Here is a 26010-nt window from a genome sequence, read left to right as displayed (position 1 = left end):
CCGGAACTATAGACTAGAGGAGAAAGCGAGGGCCAGAAGGGCTCGGATGAGTCTGATCCCTCAATCACTTCCGCTGCTCGGCCTGTTTCCACTAGAAGGGCTCAGACAAGTGCCTCCGCCCTCTCTATAGGTCGCTTCACAGCCCTGTCATTTCGCTGACGTGCCTCCGTTTCGCCATATCCTTCCGCCCAGGCAGTGACTGCGAGCCGGACCCGAGCTTGGCAGCTTTCTCAGCCGGCGGTGGGGGGTTTGAGAGCGGAAGCAGCCGCGGCTGAGTTTCCGGCCGGAAGTGAGATCTGGGGCGGGTTCTGGGGGCGCTGGGCCGGAAGGCGCCGAGCACCTGGGGGCGCGATGTCTGCCAGTGCCGTATACGTGCTGGACCTGAAGGGCAAGGTGAGGAGTTGGAGGGACGGGGCCTTGGGCTAAACTGTGGGGAACCCCTCCTGAGAGAGGCGGGTGGCTCTCCTGGAGCTCGGCCTGAGCCTATGGAGCGGCCCCGGTCTGGGAATGGGCTCAGCTTCCTCATAGTCTGAGGAAACATGGGAGTAGAGGGGGCCGAACGGTTCTGGAGCGGGAGGGGATCTCTCTAATCTCTCCCCAGCCTTCCCCTATTTCCTCACCTCAGAGCTGTCCTAGGGTAATATTCCCTCTCTAGCTTGCTCTGGGTGCCCCCCTGTCTGTCCTGGGGCCCTAGGATGGGGATTCCACCCTCCCCCAATTTCCTCTAGCCTGCCGTGGGGCCTCAGGTTGTGGTTACATCGTGCCGATAATGCTGCCTTGGGTTAAACTAGAAGCTTTATTTGGGCTAAACCTTGTCGGTGCTTGGATGGATGACCAGTGACCGTCCAGCTGCAATGTTGCAGGAAATGCTGATTTTTAGTAGAGCGCTCTCTTCCTCCTCCATTTTCCCCTTCTGGACCCTTTTCTCCTAGTTTTTAGTGAATGAAAGCTCATGCAATTTAAGGGGCACTCAGCTGCTGAAGGGTCTGATTTTGGGGTAAGTGAAATTAAGATATTAACTGCTTATGGCAATTAAAAGATACCAAGATACTTTAACAAATGTTATTAGCATGCTAACTCTGGTTTCTTGACCATATTCCATTTTGGGGTAATTACATTCTGCATATCCAAATTCCTTCTGTGATTTTGTTCTGTAAGCAATATATTTTCTGTCTCTGATGTTGGTATGTGCTATTTAACAGCTGCTGTCATTCTAAAAGCTGTATTTGAGTTGTGAATGAAAGAGTCCCATGTACAGTTTGGAATTGAGTTAGTTAAGCAGTTTGGGATGCCACTGCATAAGTGTAAAGTACTGAACTGTTAAAATGTAAGTAAAATTTTACTTTATGTTGAAATTTGTCTTGTATCTTTTAATGTAACTTAAAAGTACTTCCCAAGGATCATACGTGTTGTTTTCAGATGGTAACGTCAGCATTTGTTTTTAAAACCTATTCAGATTTCTTTGTATGTATATTGCAGGTCCTCATCTGCCGGAATTACCGTGGAGATGTGGATATGTCTGAGGTGGAGCATTTCATGCCAATTCTTATGGAAAAGGAAGAAGAGGGAATGCTTTCTCCCATTCTAGCTCATGGAGGAGTTCGTTTTATGTGGATTAAACACAATAATTTATATCGTATCCTTTAAAGCAGCGGTCTCCAACCTTTTTATGCCCCAAATCACTTTTTGAATGTAAGGGAAACCCAGGATCTACTCCCCTCCCCCCCCCCCCTTCCCGGTCGCTTGCTCTCCCCCCCTTCACTCACTTTCACTGGGCTGGGGTAGGGGGTTGGGGTTCATGAGGGGGTGCGGACTCTGGGCTGGAGCTGAGGGGATTCTAGTGTGGGAGGGGGCTCTGGGCTCACCCTGGGGCAGGGGATTGGGGGGGGAAGGAGGGGGTGCGGGCTCTGGGAGGGAGTTTGGGTGCAGGAGGGGGCTCCAGGCTGGAGCAGTGTGTTGGGGTGCAGGAGAGGGTATAGGGTGCTGGCTCTGGGAGGAGGCTCGGGCTGGCACTTGGGGTGCAGGAGCGGATATGGGGTGCTAGGTCCGGGAGGGGACTCAGGGCTGGGGGTTGGTGTGCAGCCTCCCGCTGAGCAGCCCTTACCTCCAGCAGCTTCTGGTTGGTGGCTGGCGTTAAGGCAGGCTCCCTGCCTACCCTGGCCCCATGCCGCTCCCGGAAGGGGCCAGCGCACCCCCATGCACCGGGGGCAAGGACACATGGTTCTGTGCACTGCCCCTCTCTGCAAGCACTGCCCCTGCAACTCCTGTTGGCCACAGGTCTCAGTTCCCAGCCAGTCGGAGCTGTGGGGGTGGTGCTTGCAGGCAGGAGCAGCATGGAGAGGGAGACCCTTGCCCATGGGGCTGCACTGGCCACTTCCAGGAGCAGCATGGGGTTGGGGCAGGCAGGGAGCCTGCCTTAGCGGCAGCCCCACTACACCACCGGAGAGCGCAATCGACCAGGAGATCCTCTAGGATCGACCGGTTGGTGACCATTGCTTTAAAGTGTAAACCTATTAATATAGTGAAACTGATGAGCACGTTGGTGGATTTTCACAATTTGGGCTTGAATGAAATAGGGATGTAAATAACATGTAAAAACAGTAACCGTGTAACCGATTACAATTCTATTGGTTAGACGGTTAAACGTTTAACCGGGAAACTAGCGGTGCAGCACCCCCATGTTTTAGGTGGGGGGCCCCCCGCAGCCGGCCCCATGGCCAGCATCCGGGCGTGGGGCCAGCCACCAGGACCCTGGCAGAGTTTAATTGTTAACAGAAACTGATAAGCATCAAGCTTATCAGTTAACCGGTTGAACTTTTACATCCCTAGAATGGAAGTGACATGAAAACATAAGGGAATAAGTAACATAAGCTCACAAGAATGATTTTACTGATTGAGATTTACAAAGATGCAAAAAAAATGTATATACATAAAAAAGGTGTTATTCTTTTCATGTCAGACCCTGTGCTAATAATTTGTACGAGAGTGTTTAAGTGCCAATTTAATATAAGCATTTCCTGAATCTTTATTTTTGGTCTTTACCTGCTGTGACAGGTTCGGTCACAGAGACCCCCTTGGGGCTGCCACCTGATATGCTGAGACTACCTCTGAGCCCGTTTTCCCTGGCAGCTTGGAACTTCAGTACACTGTCTTGTTGAGCCAGACACGCTAGCCTGCTGCAAACACAGACCCAGGTCTGAACTACATTCCCCCAAAGCTGCAGGCTTAACTGAAAACCGCTTAAGAAGTGCTCCTGTCTCTAGCACCCAGATACCCAGTTCCCAATGGGATGCAAACCCCAAATAAATCCGTTTTACTCTGTATAAACTCATAAATTGTTCGCCTTCTATAACACTGATAGAGAGAGATGCACAGCTGTTTGCTCCCCCAAAATTAATTATTTGCTCTGGGTTAATTAATAAGTAAAAAGTGATTTTATTTAATATAAAAAGTAGGATTTAAGTGGTTCCAAGTCATAACAGACAGAACAAAGTAAATTACCAACTAAAATAAACAAATCATGCAAGTCTAAACCTAAGACAATAGGAAACTAAATGGAGGTAAATCTCACCCTCAGAGATGTTCCAATAAGTTTCTTGGGGGGAGGGATAGCTCAGTGGTTTGAGCATTGGCCTGCTAAACCCAGGGTTGTGAGTTCAGCCCTTGAGGGGGCCACTTAAGGATCTGGGGCAAAATCAGTACTTGGTCCTGCTAGTGAAGGCAGGGGCCTGGACTCAATATCCTTTTGAGGTCCCTTCCAGTTCTAGGAGATAGGATATCTTCATATTATTATTTTTTTGACAGACTAGACTCCTTCCTAGTCTGGGTCCAGCAATCACTCTCACCCCCGTAGTTACTGTCGTTTGTTCCAGTTTCTTTCAGGCATCTTTTGGGGTGGAGAGGCTATCTCTTGAGCCAGCTGAAGATAAAATGGAGAGGTTTCCAGGGCCTTATGGGTAGAAACCCCTTTGTGGCTGGAAACCCATTTGTTCTCCTGTGTAAAATCCCCTCAACAAGATGGAGTTTGCAGTCACCTGGGCAAGTCATGTCCATGAACAATTCAGCTTTTTGCAGGCCGACGCCATTGTTTACATGTTAGTTTGAATGTTCCCAGGAAAGGTCAGATATGGATTGGCATCTTCCAAAGTCCATTGTCAGTTAAGTGTTTATTTGGCAATTACTGAGAATAGTCCTTTCTCAAGAATGCTTCACTGAGGCTACTTAGAATCAAAAAAGTACATAGGCAATATTCATAACTTCGAATACAAAAATGATACACACATACAGACAGCATGATTATAACCAGCAAACTACAGCCTTCCCATAGACACCCACTTGGCTTCCTCTTTACAAGACCTGGTGCAACCATAGGACCCTGGCTGCAACAATGATCTATATGGTCACAGTTTGTCAATAACATCACACCTCCCAATAGTTAAACAATCAGAAATGACAAAACAAAGCCAAGGATTCTCAGTATCGAACGACTCAGGAAAGAGGAATGTTATTGCTGCTTCCTTAATGTTTGGGCCAGCTGTAATAACATAGTAAAAGGGTTTTGAAAATGTATTTAATGATACATATTTTTTAAAATGGTAACTTTAAACACCGGTTCCTGAACATACTTTTTCAGTTGTTGCTACTTCTAAGAAGAATGCTTGTGTGTCTCTGGTGTTTTCGTTTCTTTACAAGGTGGTTCAGGTGAGTATGAAATTGGTCAAGTAATCTTTGTTCAGATAACTCAACAAATCTTTTAATTTTATAGTGCTGTGCAGAAATGGCATATCTAGTTTATATGGTGGTTATGTTAAGATCTTTCTGTGTTAGCCACTAATATTTATTTTGTGTTGTACAGGACAAAGATACTGACAGAATCTTACAATATAAGAGAAAGAGATAAAATGTGAAAGTCAAAGGAGAGGCAACTTCACTGAATTTTTGTGTGCTTTGTGGGCATTGTGGAAGAATCAATTTTTAGGAGGTATTTGAGTAATATGGTGACTTGATGAGCTGGACTAGGGAGCCTATACTGCAGTTAAGAGTCAGGAAAAGAAAAAAGAAACAAACAGGCCTTGTATTCTAGAGTGTAGGGAGCCAAAGTTCAGCAGACAAAACAATGTCTGAAATGTTGTCTGTAGGTAGCTGTGTGTAAGGCCATGAGATTGGGGATGAGAATTTTAAGCTCAGTGCAGCATGCAGATAAATGCCAGTGGAGAGATTCAAAGATCTGGGTGTTGTGCTCAGGTTGACAGGCAAGGAAGATCGCTTTTCAGCAAGGTATTCTCCAAAGCACTGGTTTTCAACCAGGGGTATGTGTACCCTTGGGGGTATGCAGAGCTCTTCTAGGAATTACATCAATTCATCTAGATATTTGCCTTATTTTACAACAAGCTACATGAAAAAGCACTAGCAACGTCTGTATATAATTATATGGTAAAAATGAGAGAGCCATTTTTCAGTAATAGTGTTCTGTACATTTTTTTTTATTTTTATGTCTGATTTTGTAAGCAAGTAGTTTTTAAGTTAGGTGAAATTTGGGGGTATGCAAGACAAATATGACTCCTGAATGGGGTATAGTAGTCTGGAAAGGTTGCGAGTCACTGCTCCGAAGCATATATTTGGGAAGAAAACTGTTTTTGTTTTTGTTTTTTTTCTTTAGTGATGTTCTTAGTATGTGACTGCTGGAAGGGATTACTTTTCTAGGATAAGGCAGAGCTTGGAGGTGCTTAATGGATGCTGTGTGGTACATTACAACCTCTGTGGTTAATGTTTTTTTTCCCCTTAACCAGGGTGACAGATATGCTTCCTGGATGGAATATTTATAGGCAGGCATATTCCACGTACACTGTAGTTTGTTTTGATTTTCAATGGCCACAACCCTAATTTGCCATATAAAATACTGGCTGTGTTCATGCGTTTTTGTTAGTAGCATGTGTATAAAGCTCCAGCTAGTTTAAAAAAAAAAAAGGGCTGGGGGAAGGAGGTGGCTATTAAATGGACATTGGAGGAAAGCACTTCTGTTTGGTGGGCAGGTTTTAAAAATAGGCATTTGGGGCCCAGTCCACTCTGAGCTGGAGCAATGTGTTTTAGCCAAAGATTACAGATATGCATAAATGTAAGGAACTGCTTGAAAGAAGAGAAGCTGAGACTGAGTTGGTTTAGATTTCCAGTGCATAGGTTTTGAGGCTAAGCCCAGTGTTTATTTCAATAACTGTTATATCCCCACACACAAAAATGTTAAAATAGTACTGGGGAAGGGTGTGTGTGTGTGTGTGTGTGTGTGCGCGTGTCACACACTTCATAGCTTTTGTAGCTTGAGTATATTGCATACACCAGGGGCTCCTTGCAATCCTCCATTCCCCTCACAAGATCTCTCGGTGTCACCCTCCCATCCCCCTCTTTTTTCAGGGGCTCCCTGCAATTCCAGCCAGTCTCTTCTCTGCCAGGGTCTCCATGTGCCCCCCTTTTCTTTCCTCTCATACCAGGGTTCCCCCCATACCATCAGCTCTGTGCACACCCCCATTCCCCTCTATGGCCTGGGCTCTTTGTGACCCATTTCCCCCCCCCCCCCCCATGCCAGGGGCTCTGTGCACCCATATTCCTCCTTCTCCCCCATACCAGGATGCTCCAATCTCCCTCCCCTCCCCCGTACACACACACACCAGGTGTTCTGTGTGCCTCATTCCTCCCTCCATGCATTTTAACATCCCTCATTTTCCTCCATTGCAGGTGTTCTATGCTCCCTTCCCCATAGTAGGATCCCCCTTTTTCCCCCATAGCAAGGGGCTCTGTGTGAACACTCATTACCACCTCCCCCCCATCCAAGGGCTTTGTAAGCCTGCCTTTATCCTTCCCTGTCTTCATACCAGGCAGGGTCCCTCAATCTCCTCCCCCCATACTGAGGGTTCTGTGTACCACATTCCCTCCTCCCCATACCAGGGTCCCCCCATTCTCTCTTCACATTCCAATGGCTGTGTGCAGTCTCCCCATTCCCCTCATGCCTCCCATTCTCCTTTCTCATGCCAGTATTTTTTTTTTTTGTGAGAAGGAGAGAGAGAAGCCATTCAACATGTTAAGCTACTGGGAGTATACAGTTTTGTAGCTGCGCTGGTCCCAGGATATTAGAAAGACCAGGTGGGTGAGGTAGTATCTTTTATTGGACAAATTACTGTGGTGAGAGAGACGCTTTCAAGCTTAAACAAAGCTCTTCTTACCAACAGAAGTTGGTCCTAGGGATGTAAAATGTTTACTGGTTAACCGATAAGCATTAGTCTTACTGGTTAACCCACCTTAACGGTTAACCCTCCGGCCAGAGCGGCCCCAGCAGCCCTGTGCCGCCCAGCCAGAGTGGCCCCAGTGGCCCCCGTTTAAATAGTTGAACTTGAATCGTTTAAACAGTTAACTTTTTAAACAATATTTACATCCATAGTTGGTCCCATAAAAAAAATCTCACTCACCTTGTCTCTCTACTGGGAGTATAAGCAGAGATGAGTAGGAGTACCTTTGTGTGTGAAGGTGTTGATGGTGCCATCAATGAATTCTTTGCAATTGTCTATAGTTCAGAGGTGCTAAAGAGCTGATGGGGCTGTATTTGTCCCCCATTTTCCCTTTTTTGGGTTCTGACCATTGGTACCGAGAACATTCCCTGAAATTTTGAAATTGATTGGATGTGGTGGTCAAAAGTTATTGTTACATACAGAAATGACATTGAATGGAGTATAAAGCCTTTGCGAGCTTGGCCAATTATAGTTGTAAAATAAAGAAATTCGTTCTAATTTATAGTTTGAAAAAAATGAAACACTTGAAAGTCAGGAAACTTGGATTTTAAAGTTCAACAAAATACTTTAATTCTCTACTATAGCTCACCAAAATTCTTATTTTTTTTTTGTATTTTCAGAAATGGAGGCTTGGAAGTAATGTGAACTAAACTTACTTTAATTTGAGACTTCAGTGTTTTCTAACCTTAACATTTCAGGTATTTTCAGAATATTTCAAGGAGTTGGAAGAAGAGAGCATTCGAGATAACTTTGTTATAATTTATGAATTGCTTGATGAGCTCATGGATTTTGGCTATCCTCAAACCACTGATAGTAAAATTTTACAAGAGTAAGTATCAGTGTACTGGCTCTTACATAAGCCCAGTATCATATCTATCAACAGTGGCCAATGCCAGGTGCCCCAGCGGGAGTGAACCTAACAGGTAATGATCAAGTGATCTCTCTCCTGCCATCCATCTCCACCCTCTGACAAACAGAGGCTAAGGACACCATTCCTTATCCATCCTGGCTAATAGCCATTAATGGACTTAACCTCTATGGATTTATCTAGTTCTCTTTTAAACCCTGTTATAGTCCTAGCCTTCACAACCTCCTCAGGCAAGGAGTTCCACAAGTTGACTGTGTGCTGTGTGAAGAAGAACTTCTTTATTTGTTTTAAACCTGCTGCCTATTAATTTCATTTGGTGGCCCCTAGTTCTTATATTATGGGAACAAGTAAATAACTTTTCCTTATTCACTTTCTCCACACCACTCATGATTTTATATACCTCTATCATATCCCCCCTTAGTCTCCTCTTTTCCAAACTGAAAAGTCCTAGCCTCTTTAATCTCTCCTCATATGGGACCCATTCCAAACCCTTAATCATTTTAGTTGCCCCTTTTCTGAACCTTTTCTAGTGCCGGTATATCTTTTTTGAGATGAGGAGACCACATCTGTACGCAGTATTCGCGATGAGGGCGTACCATTGATTTATATAAGGGCAATAATATATTCTCTATCTTATTCTCTATCCCCCTTTTTTTTTTCTTCTTAAATACCAGGTGATAGATGCCTTGGGAATATTTGAGCATAAAGATGTTAACTTGTATGACTTAAGGTTTTACTAAAGTTATTACAATGTGGGGTCAATTTGTAGGTTTTCCTTTCTTTTATCATCCTGAAAAAAAAAATCAATAGGACACTTCTGTCAAAAATCTGTTAACCTTTTCCTATCTTTGTTGATGGACTGATACAGTTTCCTATCAGGTACATAAACACATGATCTGACTTGACCTGGCATGAAAAGATTAGTTAATTCAAATTAAATCCTAGAAAATATTATCAGACTTCCTTTGTTTTCTGCTGACATAATAATATTTGTGACACTAAACAAATTGCTAAGCTTACAGAACGTAACTTTCATATTTTTAAAAAACTTGTGGTTCTGAAGGTATATCACTCAAGAAGGCCACAAACTGGAAACTGGAGCTCCACGCCCACCTGCCACTGTTACCAATGCTGTTTCCTGGAGGTCAGAAGGGATAAAGTATAGGAAAAATGAAGTGTTTCTGGACGTTATAGAATCTGTTAACCTCTTGGTGGGTTTATATTTTACTTTATCTTTCTTTTTTAGTGAGAGTTGTAATAATCTGTAAATATGCAAACACAAAATGAAAGCAGAAGTCAGTGTATGAATAGTCTTAATTAGTCTATCAAATTATAGTATTACATTTGAAATAATTTACATGTCACCAGATTGAGTGATTGATAATGGTAGTAACTTAAGCTATTATAAATAATACTCGTGTACCTGCATTTATATTATGCTGCTTAATAGATTTTTTTCAGCCGTCAGGGAGCTTCTTTTCCATGCTAAACTTGAAAAACAAAAGGACTCCTTGTATTCCTGCCTAATCCTCACACTCTGAATAAAACAAACTCTATGCTACTCTAATGGAATGATTCCCAAGGATATATGCAGTAGTGTTGTAGCTCTGATGGTCCCATGATATTAGAGTGACAAGGGGGGTTGAGGTAATATCTTTTATTGGACCAACTTCTGTTGGTGAGAGAGACAAGCTTTTGAGCTACATAAGAGTTTTTTCAGTTCTGGGAAAGGTACTCTGAGTGTCACAGCTTGTCTTTTGAAAGTGTTGTGCATGTTTCCTTTGAGGGTGAGCACTGATAAGTTAGATATAGAGTGATCGCTTTGTGAAAAGTGTACACCCACAAGAGATAGGGTGTTTTTGTTTTTTATCATTTTACTGTGGGAGTTTATTTGAGAGCATAGTGATTGTCTGGTTCACCCAGTTAGTTGTTGGAAACATTTAGTCCACTGGATGAGACATACCACATATGGTTCTAGGCATGTGTAGGATCCATGGATCTTGAAAGGTGTATTGTAAGGGGTGTTGCTATATCTCCACTGCTACAATGATCCACAGGTTTTGCACCTGTTGTTCTGGCAGGGTCTGGTGCCACTTTGAGTAGGTGTGTCCTGGTCTGTGGGGAGCTTGCCTCTGACAATGATCTTGGAGAGGTTAGGGGGTTGTTTAAAGTGATCTGACATTCCTTTTTTTAAAGGGACAGTTCCATAGTTAAGCCCTCCTGCAAGTGTCCTGACTTTTTCTTAAAAACGGACAAATTGTCCGTATTTTCTGTTTTTCTGTCTCTTCCTCTTCTCCCCCCCCCCCCCCCCCAATCAGCTCTCGCTGTCCTTTCCCTGCTTTGCCCCTTCACCCTCTCTCCCCTCCCCCTCTCCTCCATATTTCTCCCTCCCCCGCAGGACATGTCCCGCTCCCAGCGCTGTGCAGAGAACCAGCCCCTGGTCGGAGCATTCAGTTCACCAACAGCCTGGCCAGCAGGCTCCTTCCTTCCCCCATTGCCTCTGGCTGGGTTGGTGCCCCAGGAAAGTGCAAGACCCTCCAGCCCAGGGCACTAGCCAGAAGGAACCAAGTCCTACATGTGCCAAAGCCCCCACAGCGCTGGCATGGGGCAGCCTTTCCACCCCTCAGCTAAGCTCTGGAGTAGCAGCGGGGGAGGAGAGAGCGATTTCGAGCCTGTTCCCGGGCAGGGGCTTAGCAACCTCTTCATAATTTCCTTCTCCCCACTATATCTTCCCCCAGGGAGCCCAGGGCTACTCCATCCCCTAGGCACCCTCCCCTGCTGAGCCACCTCTCTGGCCCGGTTTGCTGAAGCCCCTGCAGTCAGGTTCTCTGGGCCCTGGTGCACAATGCCTCCGGAGGGCTTAACCCCTTCCTGCCCATGCTGTAGCTGGGGAACAGGAGGCAGCTGGGTTATGTCGATGGCCAGCAGAAGCCTGGAGGTGTTAGCTGTCTTTCGACACTGTGAGGGCAGGAAGGGACAAGCTGCTTCCAGCCATAGGGGAGCGGGCGGGGTGGGAGGGGAGGAAAGAGATGAGCTTCTCAAAGACATGGGCCAGGTCATCCCTCCTCCTCTGTGGCTGGAAGCCGCTCCCGTCCCTTCCTTTCTGCACAGTGCCGAAAGGCTGCTGCTAGCCACATTCTGGTGTGAACCCTGGCAGAAATCTGGGGACGGGGGGCATGCGATCCTGCGTTTTACACACACAGACATCACGTCTTACCTCGAGAAGACGCGGCGCCAGGTACCAGGAGAGGCGGGTCCGTCCTGGAGGCTCAGCCAGGCATGGGGGGCAGAGAGCGCCGAGTAGGGAGGGTTAGTTGATCAGTCACCTGCCCCATGTGAGAGAGGTGTATGGGAGTGTGTGTGTAGGAACTCTCCCCGTGTGAACACTAAATAAAAATAATCCAACTACGCAATATTTATTTTTAACAAAGGCTCAGTCAACTTGATGTTAGTTTGAACATTTGAACTGCATAGTTCTGATTGATTGCTGTTGAACTTGCTTGAACACTAGTAATTTTACGAAGTGTCCCATATTCAGCATGGGGAAATATGGTCACCCTAGTGTTGTCTGAAGGCCAGAAGTGGGAGTTCAAGAACAGCCTGTTTCAGGATGGAGTCCCCATCGAGTATGGGTTGTATTGTTTCATGATACCCCATATGGCTTCCAGTAGAATGGTAGGTGACAACTTGGGCTGTGGAGTCAAAGGGGGTTTTACTTCTGTATTGAAGCAAATTCTCTCATGGTATTTGGGAGGCCAGTTCCATGATGTGATCTATTTCTCTGATGGAGTGTCCTTGTTTGGTGAATGCAGTTTTGAGTGTGTTAAGGTGTATATCCCGGACTCTCTCTTTAGATATTCTGTGGTATCTGAGGGCCTGGCTGAAGATAACAGATTTCTTGTTGTGTTTTGAAGTGGTTACTAGATCTACCACACCTACCTTCATAGATCCAGCCAGTACTTAAAGAAACAATTTCTCAATTGGTGCCTTCCTTGTAAGGTTGATGAACTTAAATGCTGTAATTTCAAAATTAGGGCTGTTGATTAATCGCAGTTAACTCATGTGAGCAACGCAAAAAAATTAATCGCAGTCTTAATCACACTGTTAAACAATAGAATAGCAATTGAAATTTATTAAATATTTGGATGTTTTTCTACATTTTCATATATATTGTATTCTGTGCTGTACAGTAATTGAAATCAAAGGTATATTTTTTTATTATAAATATTTGCACTGTAAAAATGACAAACAAAAGAAATAGTATTTTTCAGTTCATCTCATACAATTACTGTAGTGCAATCTCTTTGTTGTGAAAGTGCAATTTACAAATGTAGATTTGTTTTGTTACATAACTGCACTCAAAAACAAAACAATGTAAAACTTCAGAGCCTACAAGTCCACTCAGTCCTACTTCTTGTTCAGCTAATCGCTCAGACAAACAAGTTTGTTTACATTTACAGGAGATAATGCTGCCCTCTTCTTCTTTACAATATCACCAGAAAGTGAGAACAGGCATTTGCATGGCACTTTTGTAGCCAGCATTGCAAGGTATTTACATGCCAGATATGCTAAACATTTGAATGCCCCTTCATGCTTCAGCCACCATTCCAGATGACATGCTTCCATGCTGATGATGCTCATTTAAAAAAAAAAAAAAGTGTTAATTAAATTTGTGACTGAACTCCTTGGGGGAGAGTTGTATGTCCCAGCTCTGTTTTACCTGCATTCTGCCATATATTTCATGTTACAGCAGTCTCGGATGATGACCCAGCACATGTTGTTAATTTTAAGAGCACTTTCACTGCAGATTTGACAAAACGCAAAGAAAGGTACCAATGTGAAATTTCTAAAGATAGCTACAGCACTCAACCCAAGGTTTAAGAATCTGAAGTGCCTTCCAAAATCTGAGAGGGATGAGGTGTGGCGCTTGCCTTCAGAAGTCTTAAAAGAGCAACACTCTGATGCGGAAACTACAGAACCCAAACCATCAAAAAAGAGAAAATCCGCCTTCTGCTGCTGGCATCTGACTCAGATAATGCAAATGACCATGCATCGGTCCGCACTGCTTTGGATTGTTATTTAGCAGAACCCATCATCAGCATGGACGCAAGTCCCCTGGAATGGTGTTTCAAACATGAAGGGACATATGAATCTTTAGCGCATCTGGCATGTAAATATCTTGCAACGCCAGCTACAACAGTGCCACGAGAATGCCTGTTCTCACTTTCAGGTGACATTGTAAACAAGAAATGGGAACATTATCTCCTGCAAATGTAAACAAACTTGTTTGTCTGAGCGATTAGCTGAACAAGAAGGAGGACTGAGTGGACTTGCAGGCTTTAAAATTTTACATTGTTTTATTTTTGAATGCAGTTTTTTGTACATAATTCTACATTTTTTAAGTTCAACTTTCATGATAAAGAGGTTGCCCTACAGTACTTGTATTATATGAATTGAAAAATACTATTTCTTTTCTTTTTTACAGTGCAAATACTTGTAATCAAAAATAAATATAAAGTGAGCAGTGTACACTTCGTATTTTGCGTTGTAATTGAAATCAATATATTTGAAAATGTAGAATACATCCAAAAATATTTAAATAAATGGTATTCTATTATTGTTTTACAGTGCGATTAATCGCGATTAATTTTTTTAATAGCTTAACAGCCCTATTCAAGATGTATCCTAACAACAATAATCTTATTACCTATTTTTTTTGTTAGCAAACAAAACTCTACATGTCATCCTCAGCGCAATATATATTCTGCGCCAACACTCAAGATCTTTGTCCAAATATACGAATTTGAATGAAAAAATGTGTTTCCTGGGATTATGGTTAAGTTTTCAATGTGATTTATTTTGGGTTCCTATTCTTGTGAAAACAGATAATTGTAAAATCATTGCACATAGTTAGAGATTGTTTCAATAGCTGAGGAGAATGACTCCACCTTCCTTTGTTCTTTAGGTTAGTGCCAATGGAAATGTATTGCGCAGTGAGATAGTTGGATCCATTAAAATGAGGGTCTTTCTCTCAGGAATGCCAGAGCTTCGCCTCGGTTTAAATGATAAAGTACTCTTTGATAATACAGGACGTGAGTATGTATACAACCTTTCTAAAACCATACAGGGATATTCCCTGGTTTCTTTGTCTTTGGGGCACTTAAGGCAATGCAGCACATCTGTTCGGATAACAGGATTTATTCTAGGATGGTGGGTTTTCTAATTTCCTAGTTGGGAAGGTTGTATCACTGTATAAGAGTAAAGAGTAATTTTAGTGTTAGCAACTCATTTAATGTTTTATCAGATGGGAAACACTCCTTTCGGGGGCAGGAACTTAACAGATTCATTTGCTATTTGCCTTGAAGACCTGGTCTTTGTTCAGTTAAGAAATCGTCCATTTCTAGCCTTAATGGCTACTTATAAAACAATGATGATTTCCATCGTGCAGGCTCATATCTCGGTGAACCTCATTTTAAGGAACCATCACTTGTTTTTGCCCCAAAGTTACCTACATTACATGCAAATTTGTTGTCCTCTCTTATTGTTGAAAATTATTTACAATTAAATTGTAATTTAAAGAATAATTTTATAGAAGGAGCTATTCACACTAAAGGAATTAATCCCACATCTTAAGTTGCTGCATTAATACTTTTTAGTGTGTCTCATTTTTTATCTTTGTTACAAAGTCTTAAATGTGGGCATTGGCAGATTGAGGTATATGGAGGTGTGTATTCAAAGCATATGAACAAGAGAGGAGGTAGTGGTAGGGGAGTTGAGGAGGAATTAAAATACAGTACAGTCTGGGTGTCAGGATAGATGCATTGGTTGTAAATGAGTGGCAACCTCATCCTCGGTTGTGCACTTGTGAAATATCAGGGGGAAATACCTCTTCCTTACATTCTTTGGGACGTGTAATGCTTTTCTTTCCCTTAAGACCAGAACTCCAATTCCATATTTCCGGTGACTGTACTGAGCAAAAAGAGTAGAATACGTCCACTTCAATGGGTTACTTCCAAGCTCTTTCCACTAAGATTCCTATATTCCTGAAGTTACTGTACTGAAGTTAGAAATAGTGTAGAAGTAGAATAGAATTAATGTGGGGAGTATGAGCAGCTGACTGCTCAGTTGCTTTATTGCTGTGATGGCCTAAGAGGTAGGCTTTTCATGTGCTACACAAATTGGGGTGTATGTTTTCCTGATAGGTGGCAAAAGCAAATCGGTGGAACTAGAAGATGTAAAGTTTCACCAGTGTGTTCGTCTCTCTCGCTTTGAAAACGACAGGACAATTTCTTTCATTCCACCTGATGGAGAGTTTGAACTCATGTCATATCGTCTTAACACCCATGTAAGTCTGGCTATGTGTTTTGATCTAGACTAAAATGAATTCGTGCATGAAAACATTTTATATTGTAGGTAAAAGTGTAAAAGGCCTTTCCACTTTCACTGAAAAATTAATGTTTCTTTAAAAAAGTATGAGTTTTAGATATTATCGAGCTAGCTGTTAATAGTGAAGTTCCATGCTTACCTGAAGTAGGCTATATAGACTACTTCACGGCACTGAGAAAAGGAGAAGCAATTACTACCTAAGGGCTGGTCTACACTGGTAACGCTAATGTGCCTTGTGTGGTCGCAGTGCAGCACTCTTTTTTAAAAAAAAAAAAAACCACCTCCATGAGGGGCGTGGTTCCCAGCGCTGGGGGCGTGGCTATACTGCACTGTCTATACTAGCGCTTTACAGCGCTGAAACTTGCTGCGCTCAGGGGTGTGTTTTTTCACACCCCTGAGCCAGAAAGTTGCAGCGCTGTAAATTGCTAGTGTAGACAAGCCCTAAGTCTAGTCACTGAGTTGCCTACTGAGAGAAGGATGAGAGAGCAAACGACACATGACTGATGTGTAGTCACATTACTTAACACGCTACTGGAAGATGCTTGGATACAATGGTAATGAGCGCATTATAAGAACTAATATAGAAAGGGAAAGACCAAGGCAGTAAGATCTTTCTTTACTACAACCACCTGAAGAAGCTGGCAACATACAGTGAGGAGGAGAAGGAGAGAATTTTATTGGGTTTAAAGCCTATAGTGACATTTGTGCATTGACCCATTTGGAGCAAAAACATTGTAAAGGACCTGCCTGCCCTCTTATGCTGGGTATACCTATGATTGGGGGGACTGGAAAACCTACTTCATCAGTAAGTACCCAAGAACGGTATTCATCTGCCATGGCTCTGTATATATCGAGGACCCATACTCTGCAAAACTCTGGCAAGAAACAGCAAACTCAGAAGACCTTAAAAGCCTGTGGGACTTCTGACTTTTTTAATTATTGGAGTACTGAATTTAAACAAATACTTTAAGTCCAGAGTTATTCTCTCTGTTTTTAGAGCTAGCATTGTTTAATAACTCAAATGCCCTGAGTTATTAAATTTGTTGGGTTAGAGTGAGAATGTTTTTCTGCTTTGGGGGTTAATTTCTCTCGGAGATTAGGGTTAAATTAAGATTTAGATACTCATGTAATTGAAATTATCTACTTTTTCTTAATCTATAAATACTTGTCAAACTATACATATGGAATATTTTAAGGACTTCTTGACTAACGCTCAGGTCTCACCTGATCATTATTTTTGCATATTACATATTTAATATTTTTCTGCCCAGTATCTTTGGAATCTGATCTAACTCTTGTCTTAAAGAGCACCATGGGCTTCTCTTATTGATTTTATTTTATTTTATTTTTTTTTTTTTTGCTCTGTATGGAAATATATCATTTTCCTGACAAGGTCAAAATAAGACTTATAGTTGTTTGTTCTCCAATAGGTAAAACCACTCATCTGGATTGAGTCTGTGATTGAGAAACATTCCCACAGCCGCATAGAGTATATGATCAAGGTCAGAGATCTCAAAATGCCTACGCTTAATTTCAGTCTCTTTCTACAAGGCGAACCATGTAAACTATCTTACTTTAAGCATTTTGTTATTTAAATCGTACATTTGATTTCTGGAAAACTGCTCCTGGATGGGTTAGATCCCCCTTCTGGAATGCCACCTGATGTACTGGGGTTTCACTGAGCCCCTTCTGCTCCACCAGCCTGGATTCTCTCTCCCTGTTTTCCTGAATTAGGCTCTCCACCTCTTGCAGTACACACACACACAGGTAGGGCCACACCCAGCTGCAGACACAGACTGAAGTCAGCTGTGTGTGAGAGGATTCACCCAGCACTCACATGCCCACCCCCTTTGGGGAATAAACTCAAATTAATACTGTCTTGCACTGTATAGAAAGATCTGCACAGCGCAAGCTCATAAAAATTTGCCATCTCCTCAATGTTGAGAGCTATGCACAACTTCTTGCCCCACCCAGTTAGAAATTGCACAAACTGAGTTTAATAATGAACAAAAAAAATTTTAACTATAAAAGGCAGATTTTACGTGATTATAAGGGATAACAAACAGAACCAAGCAGATTACTGAGCAAATAAAACAAAACATGCATACTAAGCTTAAGATCTTAAAGAGACTGGTTTCAAGAAGTAATTTCTCACCCTAAATGTTATTTTAGGCGAGTTGTAGAGTTTTGTAGCTTAGAGTTCCAGTTATTTCTTCTTACAGACTGGACTCCCATCTCAGTCTGGACTCACCCCTGCCTTTCCCCTTAGTTCCTTTGTCCCTTCAGTCTTTCTTCTTGGGTAGGCAATGGAGAGGAAAGCCTAGATTAACCCTCTCCGCAGCCTTAAAAAGGATTTACCTAAAGCAGGAAACCTTTGTTTGATCCCCATCCCCCTACAGAGGAAAAGTGCCAGCAATGTCTAAGGTGGTATTTTGCATCAGGTGACATTATCACCTGACCTTGTAGTGTCAATGCAGCATCCCAGAAAACTCCTCAGGGAGGTGGGAGATTAGTATCTTCAGAGTTCTATTGTCCTTAAATGGCTCATTCAGGATGATTGCTTACTGTTTGGTGGACGTTTCCCCAAGTACACACACAGTTGTAATTGTTACATAGTCAATATTTCTAACTTCAGATACAGAAATGATACATGCATACAAATTGGATAATCACATTCAGTAAATCATAACCTTTCCAATGATATCTTACATGAGCCATCTTGCATAAAGTGTATCTTAGTTATGCCATATTCATATCATAACCATATTTCTATGAAGAATATGGTGTGTAACATCACAGCTCCTTCCATAAATATTTATCTGTTTTTACTCAATTCAAAACCTACTCAGCTAGTGCAGAGGATGTGTTCTGCCTGTAAGGCAGTATGACTTACTAACAGGGTAGTGCAAGTTTTTTAATTTAAAAAAAGAAGTCTTAACATTAGTGTTTGTAAAAGCACTTTAAAGATATAAAGTCTTATACACATGCTAAATGTATTAATAGGATCATAATGGATTTTATTCATCTTTTGCATACTTCCATTTGACAGTTAATCTAGTTCTGATCTCTGCATTACACTTTTGTGCATGGATCTTTCATAAGACTCCTGACAGAAAAGGATTCATAGATTCTAGGACTGGAAGGGACCTCGAGAGGTCATTGAGTCCAGTCCCCTGCCCGCATGGCAGGACCAAATACTGTCTAGACCATCCCTGATAGACCTTTATCTAACCTACTTTTAAATATCTTCAGAGATGGAGATTCCACAACCTCCCTAGGCAATTTATTCCAGTGTTTAACCACCCTGACAGTTAGGAACTTTTTCCTAATGTCAAACCTAGACCTCCCTTGCTGCAGTTTAAACCCATTGCTTCTTGTTCTATCCTTAGAGGCTAAGATGAACAGGTTTTCTCCCTCCTCCTTATGACACCCTTTTAAATACCTGAAAATTGCTATCATGTCCCCTCTCAGTCTTCTCTTTTCCAAACTAAACAAACCCAATTCTTTCAGCCTTCCTTCATAGGTCATGTTCTCAAGACCTTTAATCATTCTTGTTGCTCTTCTCTGGACCCTTTCCAATTTCTCCACATCTTTTTTAAAATGCGGTGCCCAGAACTGGACACAATACTCCAGCTGAGGCCTAAGCAGAGCAGAATAGAGCGGAAGAATGACTTCTCGTGTCTTGCTCACAACACACCTGTTAATACATCCCAGAATCATGTTTGCTTTTTTTGCAACAGCATCACACTGTTGACTCATATTTAGCTTGTGGTCCACTATAACCCCTAGATCCCTTTCTGCCGTACTCCTTCCTAGACAGTCTCTTCCCATTCTGTATGTGTGAAACTGATTTTTCCTTCCTAAGTGGAGCACTTTGCATTTGTCTTTGTTAAACTTCATCCTGTTTAACTCAGACCATTTCTCCAATTTGTCCAGATCATTTTGAATTATGACCCTGTCCTCCAAAGCAGTTGCAATCCCTCCCAGTTTGGTATCATCCGCAAACTTAATAAGCGTACTTTCTATGCCAATATCTAAGTCGTTGATGAAGATATTGAACAGTGCTGGTCCCAAAACAGACCCCTGCAGTACCCCACTCATTATGCCTTTCCAGCAGGATTGGGAACCATTAATAACAACTCTCTGAGTACGGTTATCCAGCCAGTTATGCACCCACCTTATAGTAGCCCCATCTAAATTGTATTTGCCTAGTTTATCAATAAGAATATCATGCGAGACTGTATCAAATGCCTTACTAAAGTCTAGGTATACCACATCCACAGCTTCACCCTTATCCACAAGGCTCGTTATCCTATCAAAGAAAGCTATCAGATTGGTTTGACATGATTTGTTCTTCACAAATCCATGCTGGCTGTTCCCTATCACCTTACCACCTTCCAAGTGTTTGCAGATGATTTCCTTAATTACTTGCTCCATTATCTTCCCTGGCACAGAAGTTAAACTAACTGGTCTGTAGTTTCCTGGGTTGCTTTTATTTCCCTTTTTATAGATGGGCACTATATTTGCCCTTTTCCAGTCTTCTGGAATCTCTCCCGTCTCCCATGATTTTCCAAAGATAATAGCTAGAGGCTCAGATACCTCCTCTATTAGCTCCTTGAGTATTCTAGGATGCATGTCATCAGGATGTTTTACAGTTCCCAGCTCTCTGAACCTGATCAAATAAGATTTTGTTAAAACCTGCAAATTGTGATGTTTGTTAGGAGGTGGGAAAAATAAAAACCCATTGCTTACTTTCTCTAGGCAAAGAGTCAGTTCAAGCGGAGATCAACTGCCAACAATGTGGAAATTCACATCCCGGTTCCAAATGATGCAGACTCACCAAAATTTAAAACCACAGTGGGCAGTGTCAAATGGGTTCCTGAGAACAGTGAAATCGTCTGGTCCATTAAATCATTTCCGGTAAGCTGTACTGGTGTAGTGGTATCCCCTATTGCTGCTACTGTAAGCTAGTGTGACTTTTATTAAAAGTAAATCTTCTATTTATGGAATCTAGAATTTGACTAAAATTTGTTCTAGGCTCAGTTCTACTGTACTGTTGGACTAGTGGTACCATCTGCTTTCCCTCTCCCCTCATTGTAGGATTGGCACTTGAGGCAACAAGTACTTACCTTATCATTTTTAAACTGGAAAAGCAAACAGGAAATCTTACTGTTTTTTCTAGATCTTGTTTAGGTATTAGTAACTTAATGCTCAGTTTTAACCTTTAGAAAAGGGCTACATGACTCTCCATTTTCATAGTTTTGAGCTGGTATGAGACCTTTAAAAACCAAAGTGCTTCTGTGTGGCAAAGGATATTTTCTGATAGAATGATTTGTTTGCCTTCTTCTTTGGATAGGGGGGAAAGGAGTATCTGATGCGGGCTCACTTTGGGCTTCCAAGTGTTGAAGCTGAAGATAAAGAAGGCAAACCTCCCATCAGTGTCAAGTTTGAAATTCCATATTTCACCACTTCGGGAATACAGGTTAATAAGACTAAAATTTTAATTTATATGAATGGAATTTGTTTTGTTCATTTAGCTGCTGGATAATGCTCTTTGTGTGTAACTGAACCAAAAGGTGATGGTGTGATTATATTATGGTTTTATAATGGTACAGAATGTGGCTTGTCAATTTTAAATTCAACTACATAGAAGTACAAATCTGTTTGGACAATATGAATGATCTTTTCAGTCCAAGTTTAAAAAAAAATTATAATAGTTGTTTGAAGCTAGTCCCAATTAACTTTCTCATGACTAAGGGTGTGTACTCCATTTTCCTACCACTAAGCCAAAATAGATTTAAAATGTTTAAAGGAGGCTGCAACTAAAAGAGAGAGATCAGTTTTGGGTTTTATTATTCCCAAAGCAAGCAAAAGCTTCTGAAAATGGGAATATTTATTTAGTTAAATCATAGGATTAGAATTTGACCTGTTGGTGCATTAAATATTTTGAACCTCCAGAAACTGTGTGTAAGTTGAGGACTTAGTATCCTTGTTCATCATAATTCTAAGATTTTGTACAAAACTTCTGTCTTCTTTTGTAAAAACAGTAAAAATCATATTAGGAATATTGGAATTGTATTGCAAGATCAGTCTAATGAACCATCTAGTATAATACCATGTTTCCGATAATGGCTAGTCCCACATGCTTCAGGGAATGTGAAAGAAAATCCTTTATGAACTGAACCATGAGAATTTATATTATTAATTTTTAAAATACATCCATCTCATGTAACTGGGTGCATTTTATTATCCTTATGCATGTTTAATCTTTTCTGAAGCTTACCTAGCTTTTGTATGTATTGCATAGAAAAACATTTTTCCGGTTTACAAATTTCAAACAGATTTTTTTAGTTGAGTTTAATATCTCCCTTTCTCTTATAAAGTATAAAAAGCACTTTGTGCTACTCCTTAGGGTTAGGGTTATTTTGTATACCTCTCTCATATCCCCCATCATTTTGTCTCACCTCTGAATATTCTCTCTTCAATGTCTCATATGGAAGCATTCTATTCTTTTAATTTTGTCCCCTTGACTCTGGATACCTACTATTTCTGCTATATCTTTTTGAGATGAGGTGATCAGAACTGTGCACATTATTCCAGGTGAGTTACCAGTTATTTACATGATGGCATGATATTTTTTAACACATCCCAGCATTCTACTCAGTCTTTTTTTGGCCACTGCTGCACATTGAACTGGCAAGGCTTTTTGCCTAAAACATATCTTCTAATAAATGTTGCTAGGCTGAAGTCGAAAAGTAATTTAATGTGTTTTCTTTTCAGGTCCGCTACTTAAAGATAATTGAGAAGAGTGGCTATCAGGCTTTGCCATGGGTTCGCTATATCACCCAAAATGGAGGTAAATAGCAAAGCTATAGATTGTAGACACTGAAGCTGCCCATGTAGTTTTCCCATTAACACACTTTTCTCTTTGTTGTATGTTCCCAAGATAATTTAGCTGCATGATTCCACTAGACTTCTCATTCTTTAATAATGTGCAGTATTGCTACAAATTATATTCATAAATATATTCCTCTCTCCATTTACCCTGCTATTATGGAAGTGCCACTGTTGTGACTTTATAGTTAGGCTTGGGTTGAGTATTTTGCACCTAACACATTCAACCCCTTTGGCATATACATTTTAAGAAAATACACACCTCAAAGAAAAGACTGGCAGTCATGGAATCTGTTAAGCATTTGGGAAGGTCCAGTTTGGTGAACAGAAATTCCTATTCCTGGAATGTTTAACTCGGAGGCAAAATTTCCTTTAATTGGTTATTGAGCATGTAAACAGCTAGAGTTCTTCTAACATGGTCCTTTATACAGATCTCATTGTTATTTGAGTAATCTTTGCTTTAATTTGGCATTGGTATATCATAAATATTTCTGCTCTGATATTGTTACTTTTTTGTATTAATAAAATAAGATGAACTAATTTAACTAACTCTTCTGAATTTATTTTTCTCTTGCAGATTATCAGCTCCGAACACAATAGTACTTTTTCCAACCAGAACAGATGACAAATCTTCAGGTCTAGAATTTGTTTGTAGAAAAATTTGTGGTAGTGAAGGCTGTGAACATTGTCTCCAGGGTATTATATCAGCAAACTTGAACTGAGGAAGAGAGAGTGTTTTTTTTAATTGTGTTCAACACTAAGTGTTTGGACTATTAGTGCAGGTTGTATGGATGTCTAATTCTTAAAGCATGTTACTACTTCTGCTAAATGCTGATCATATTAGGAGTAGCAGTTATTTTGAGAAGCCAGGATTGCCTTGCTAGTCATACTTCAACGTTCCATATTTTAAAAGTGTGTAAATACCATCTTTAAAACCAGTGGAAGCATTATTTAAAAACTAGAGAGGTCATGGTGCAACTGAAGTGGCTGCTAAGCATTCTTAGTTGTAAATAACCCTGGGCCTTTATTTCACACTGAAAACACCTGACAGTTTTGAGGCTTATTTCTTAGCTTGCAAAGGAATGATTAAAGGTAGTGATGAGTCCAGAAAGGTTAGGTTCTAAGTTCAAAATAAAAGTTGGTTTTATTGACAAAGTTCAGCCCATTTAATATCTGTCAAACCTTGAAATATTGGGGGTGGTGTTTGTAAGCATAAATTTGATTAAAAAATATAGGTGCATAAACTACTATAGTAACTTGAAGGGGAAGAGACATCAAGAATAAATGCCTATAGTCTCTGGAGTATCGTGGTCAATGCTTGTTCAAATTATGGAGCTAAAATGCAAAGCTGAGAAGTCCAAACAAATTAAGAAAACTATCAACTATCATAAAACTTGCTTGGCTTTAATATTTCTAATTGCAAAAAATCTAAAATTTAAAGGTCTCAACTTGTAAATATTAAACTTCAGATTAACCATATTGGCTTTTAAATGTTTAAAACAACATTCAGCAGATGGAACATGTTTGTAAGTAGTAATAACTAATAGTACTTCAGGCACTTCCTGATAACTGATTGCTGTCATTAGAGGGGCTGGTAGATAAAAGAATAAGAAATTACATATCTGTCATCCAGGTTAGATTTAGGTAAATTCTTTTTTCTTCAATTTTCAAGAATTATTTACATCTTCTTCAGCTTCTCCTGAAAGGCTACTTTCTTTGACAGTCTCTTCCACTTGTAAATCACAGTTCAAAATGTTACACTTACGAGTTCTAAAGCTTGATTTTTTTTTACCTTTTTTTTTTTTGAGGATGCTGCAAACTGCATAATTGCACCAATTTCAGAAAATGTTAAACAGTGGTTATATCAGTGTTTTCTTTAAAAAGGACTTAAAACTTTTATTTTTAATGTGAATTTATTGCTCCTGCCAGGTTTTAGCTTAACAACATTGAAGACTGAATATTGCTGTCGACAACTGATGCAGCACAGATAATTGGGGTATAAGGTTTACCACCCCTATTCTGCCATGCTAAAGTGCCTGAGCTATGCCCCAGAGGGGAGAGGTCACTGTGCCTGTTTGTTCCTTGTAGATATGTATGCAATATTATATTAGAAATACTCACAAAATTCCACTGAACAATTTAGCTTTGATATTAGGAGGATTTGTCTCAGAAAGGACTAATTCTGCTGAAGATTGTAATAGCATTGTTATTAAAGCAGCTGGAAAATCACATCACAGCTGGATACTTAGAATATTAAGTATGGATGCATGTAGTTTTCTGGAGTAAGGTTATAGGATTTTATTATCCACCAAAATGTTAAAACATTAAATCCTCTTACACCAGATTTTGGTTTTACTACTGTCATTTTTGGCTGAAATTCTAATCTTGAGACCAAACTGACCATTTTACAAGTTTAATATAAAGTGCTTAGCTAACCTGTTACATAGCCTCTCAGATGTTGTCTTCAGCCTACATTGTTTATGTAGTACTTTTTAATTATTTGCTTGTTAAATGTGGCAGGTGTTATAGTTTTGGTTTTCCTTGTTGAAGCATGTACCTTACAAACCAGAACAGTATTTTACTGGCTCTTTGCAGCTGCTGAAGTTCGATTATATTGGAGTGGCCATAGGCAGCAAAGAACAAGAAATCATTCTTGCAGCATTAAACTCCACTGTCGTTCTTCAGTCGCTGTAAGGTAAAAGGGTCTGAATCTGCCTGTAGATTAAAGTACCTCTAGTTAAGAGGATTGATTCTGAACTCCTGGATCATGTTTTATAAATGCTGAAAGTATTAATTTAATATGCCCAATTTAATTACTATCACACTATAAGAACTGTCAACATTAAATATTTGCAGTATGCAGGTCAATTAACTACGTGTGTAAATATCAAACTGCACAAATTACAGTAAAAAGACCTTCACAGTTTGTCATTCACATTATCAGATACTTCAAAAAAGGCCCATTTAATCCAACAGTGGCCCAAATGTTCTGTATCTACCTACTATATAGATGTAAGGCAGAAATAAGAGCTGTGACATTAGTTTAGTGCTGGTCTTTGTTTAGAGACTATTTCTATAGTCCTCTTCCTTGGGCTAAATATTAAAATTTGTTCCTTTACAATTTGCAGTGGCGGTCTTCATTTTGCATTGGTAATTTGTCATCTCCTGGCTGGCTTCTGTAACTTTAGTTTGGCAATCTGCAACTGTGAATTGAGTAATGCTGCTCTCCTTGTAGACAATTATTTTAAAACAAGATGTTAACCACTTCTCTATTATAAAATGAGCAGGAAAAGATATGTATGTATTCACCTAGGTTTCCAAATCAGTGTGGTTTCATAGACTCTTAAAATTCCTATCATAAGTAGCTGGGAATTCAGCAATATAAACCAGCAAGGCTGTAGTTCCTTGTTGCTTCGTGTGGGAACACTGAAAAGGTAACATCTCTTACAATCACTTTGTTCTGAAATGTGCACATCTAATTTTAGTAGCACCTTGGCACATTTGAGAACGTTCCTGCAAAAATGCTGATTTGTAGGACCAAAAACAAGAGGCTTAACCTGCTGTGGGTGATACAGTTCTTACTTT

General features: G+C 40.7%; 1 protein-coding gene across 2 annotated transcripts; it reads left to right on the top strand.

Moving 5' to 3' along the window:
• The first annotated feature begins 260 nt into the window (after nt 1-260).
• Nucleotides 261-25546, top strand: AP1M1 (adaptor related protein complex 1 subunit mu 1). 2 transcript variants are annotated; one of them, XM_065578106.1, is made up of 13 exons: nt 262-393; nt 1203-1327; nt 1480-1636; nt 4634-4701; nt 7976-8106; nt 9209-9356; nt 14111-14237; nt 15348-15490; nt 16962-17033; nt 20293-20451; nt 20888-21013; nt 22312-22387; nt 23003-25546. In XM_065578106.1, exons 3-13 carry the CDS (start codon nt 1516-1518, stop codon nt 23023-23025), a joined length of 1194 nt encoding a protein of 397 aa, XP_065434178.1. In that variant the 5' UTR covers nt 262-393; nt 1203-1327; nt 1480-1515; the 3' UTR covers nt 23026-25546. The 2 variants fall into 2 exon arrangements, with proteins under 2 accessions (XP_005279111.1, XP_065434178.1); XM_005279054.5 differs by lacking the exon at nt 1203-1327 and having other exon boundaries at nt 261-393.
• Nucleotides 25547-26010: the final 464 nt, after the last annotated feature.

The sequence above is a fragment of the Chrysemys picta genome, chromosome 25, assembly GCF_011386835.1.
Source record: "Chrysemys picta bellii isolate R12L10 chromosome 25, ASM1138683v2, whole genome shotgun sequence".
Taxonomy (NCBI): domain Eukaryota; kingdom Metazoa; phylum Chordata; order Testudines; family Emydidae; genus Chrysemys; species Chrysemys picta.
Note: the sequence above shows the minus strand (reverse complement) of the source record. Positions and strands in the feature narration are given on the sequence as shown.

Excerpts from the sequence above, each read along its gene's own strand:
- AP1M1 (XM_005279054.5), top strand. The coding sequence starts at position 352 with ATGTCTGCCAGTGCCGTATACGTGCTGGACCTGAAGGGCAAG. Across the intron at positions 4,702-7,975 it reads TTCTTTACAAGGTGGTTCAG|GTATTTTCAGAATATTTCAA; the intron begins GTGAGTATGAAA and ends TTAACATTTCAG. Across the intron at positions 8,107-9,208 it reads GATAGTAAAATTTTACAAGA|GTATATCACTCAAGAAGGCC; the intron begins GTAAGTATCAGT and ends GTGGTTCTGAAG.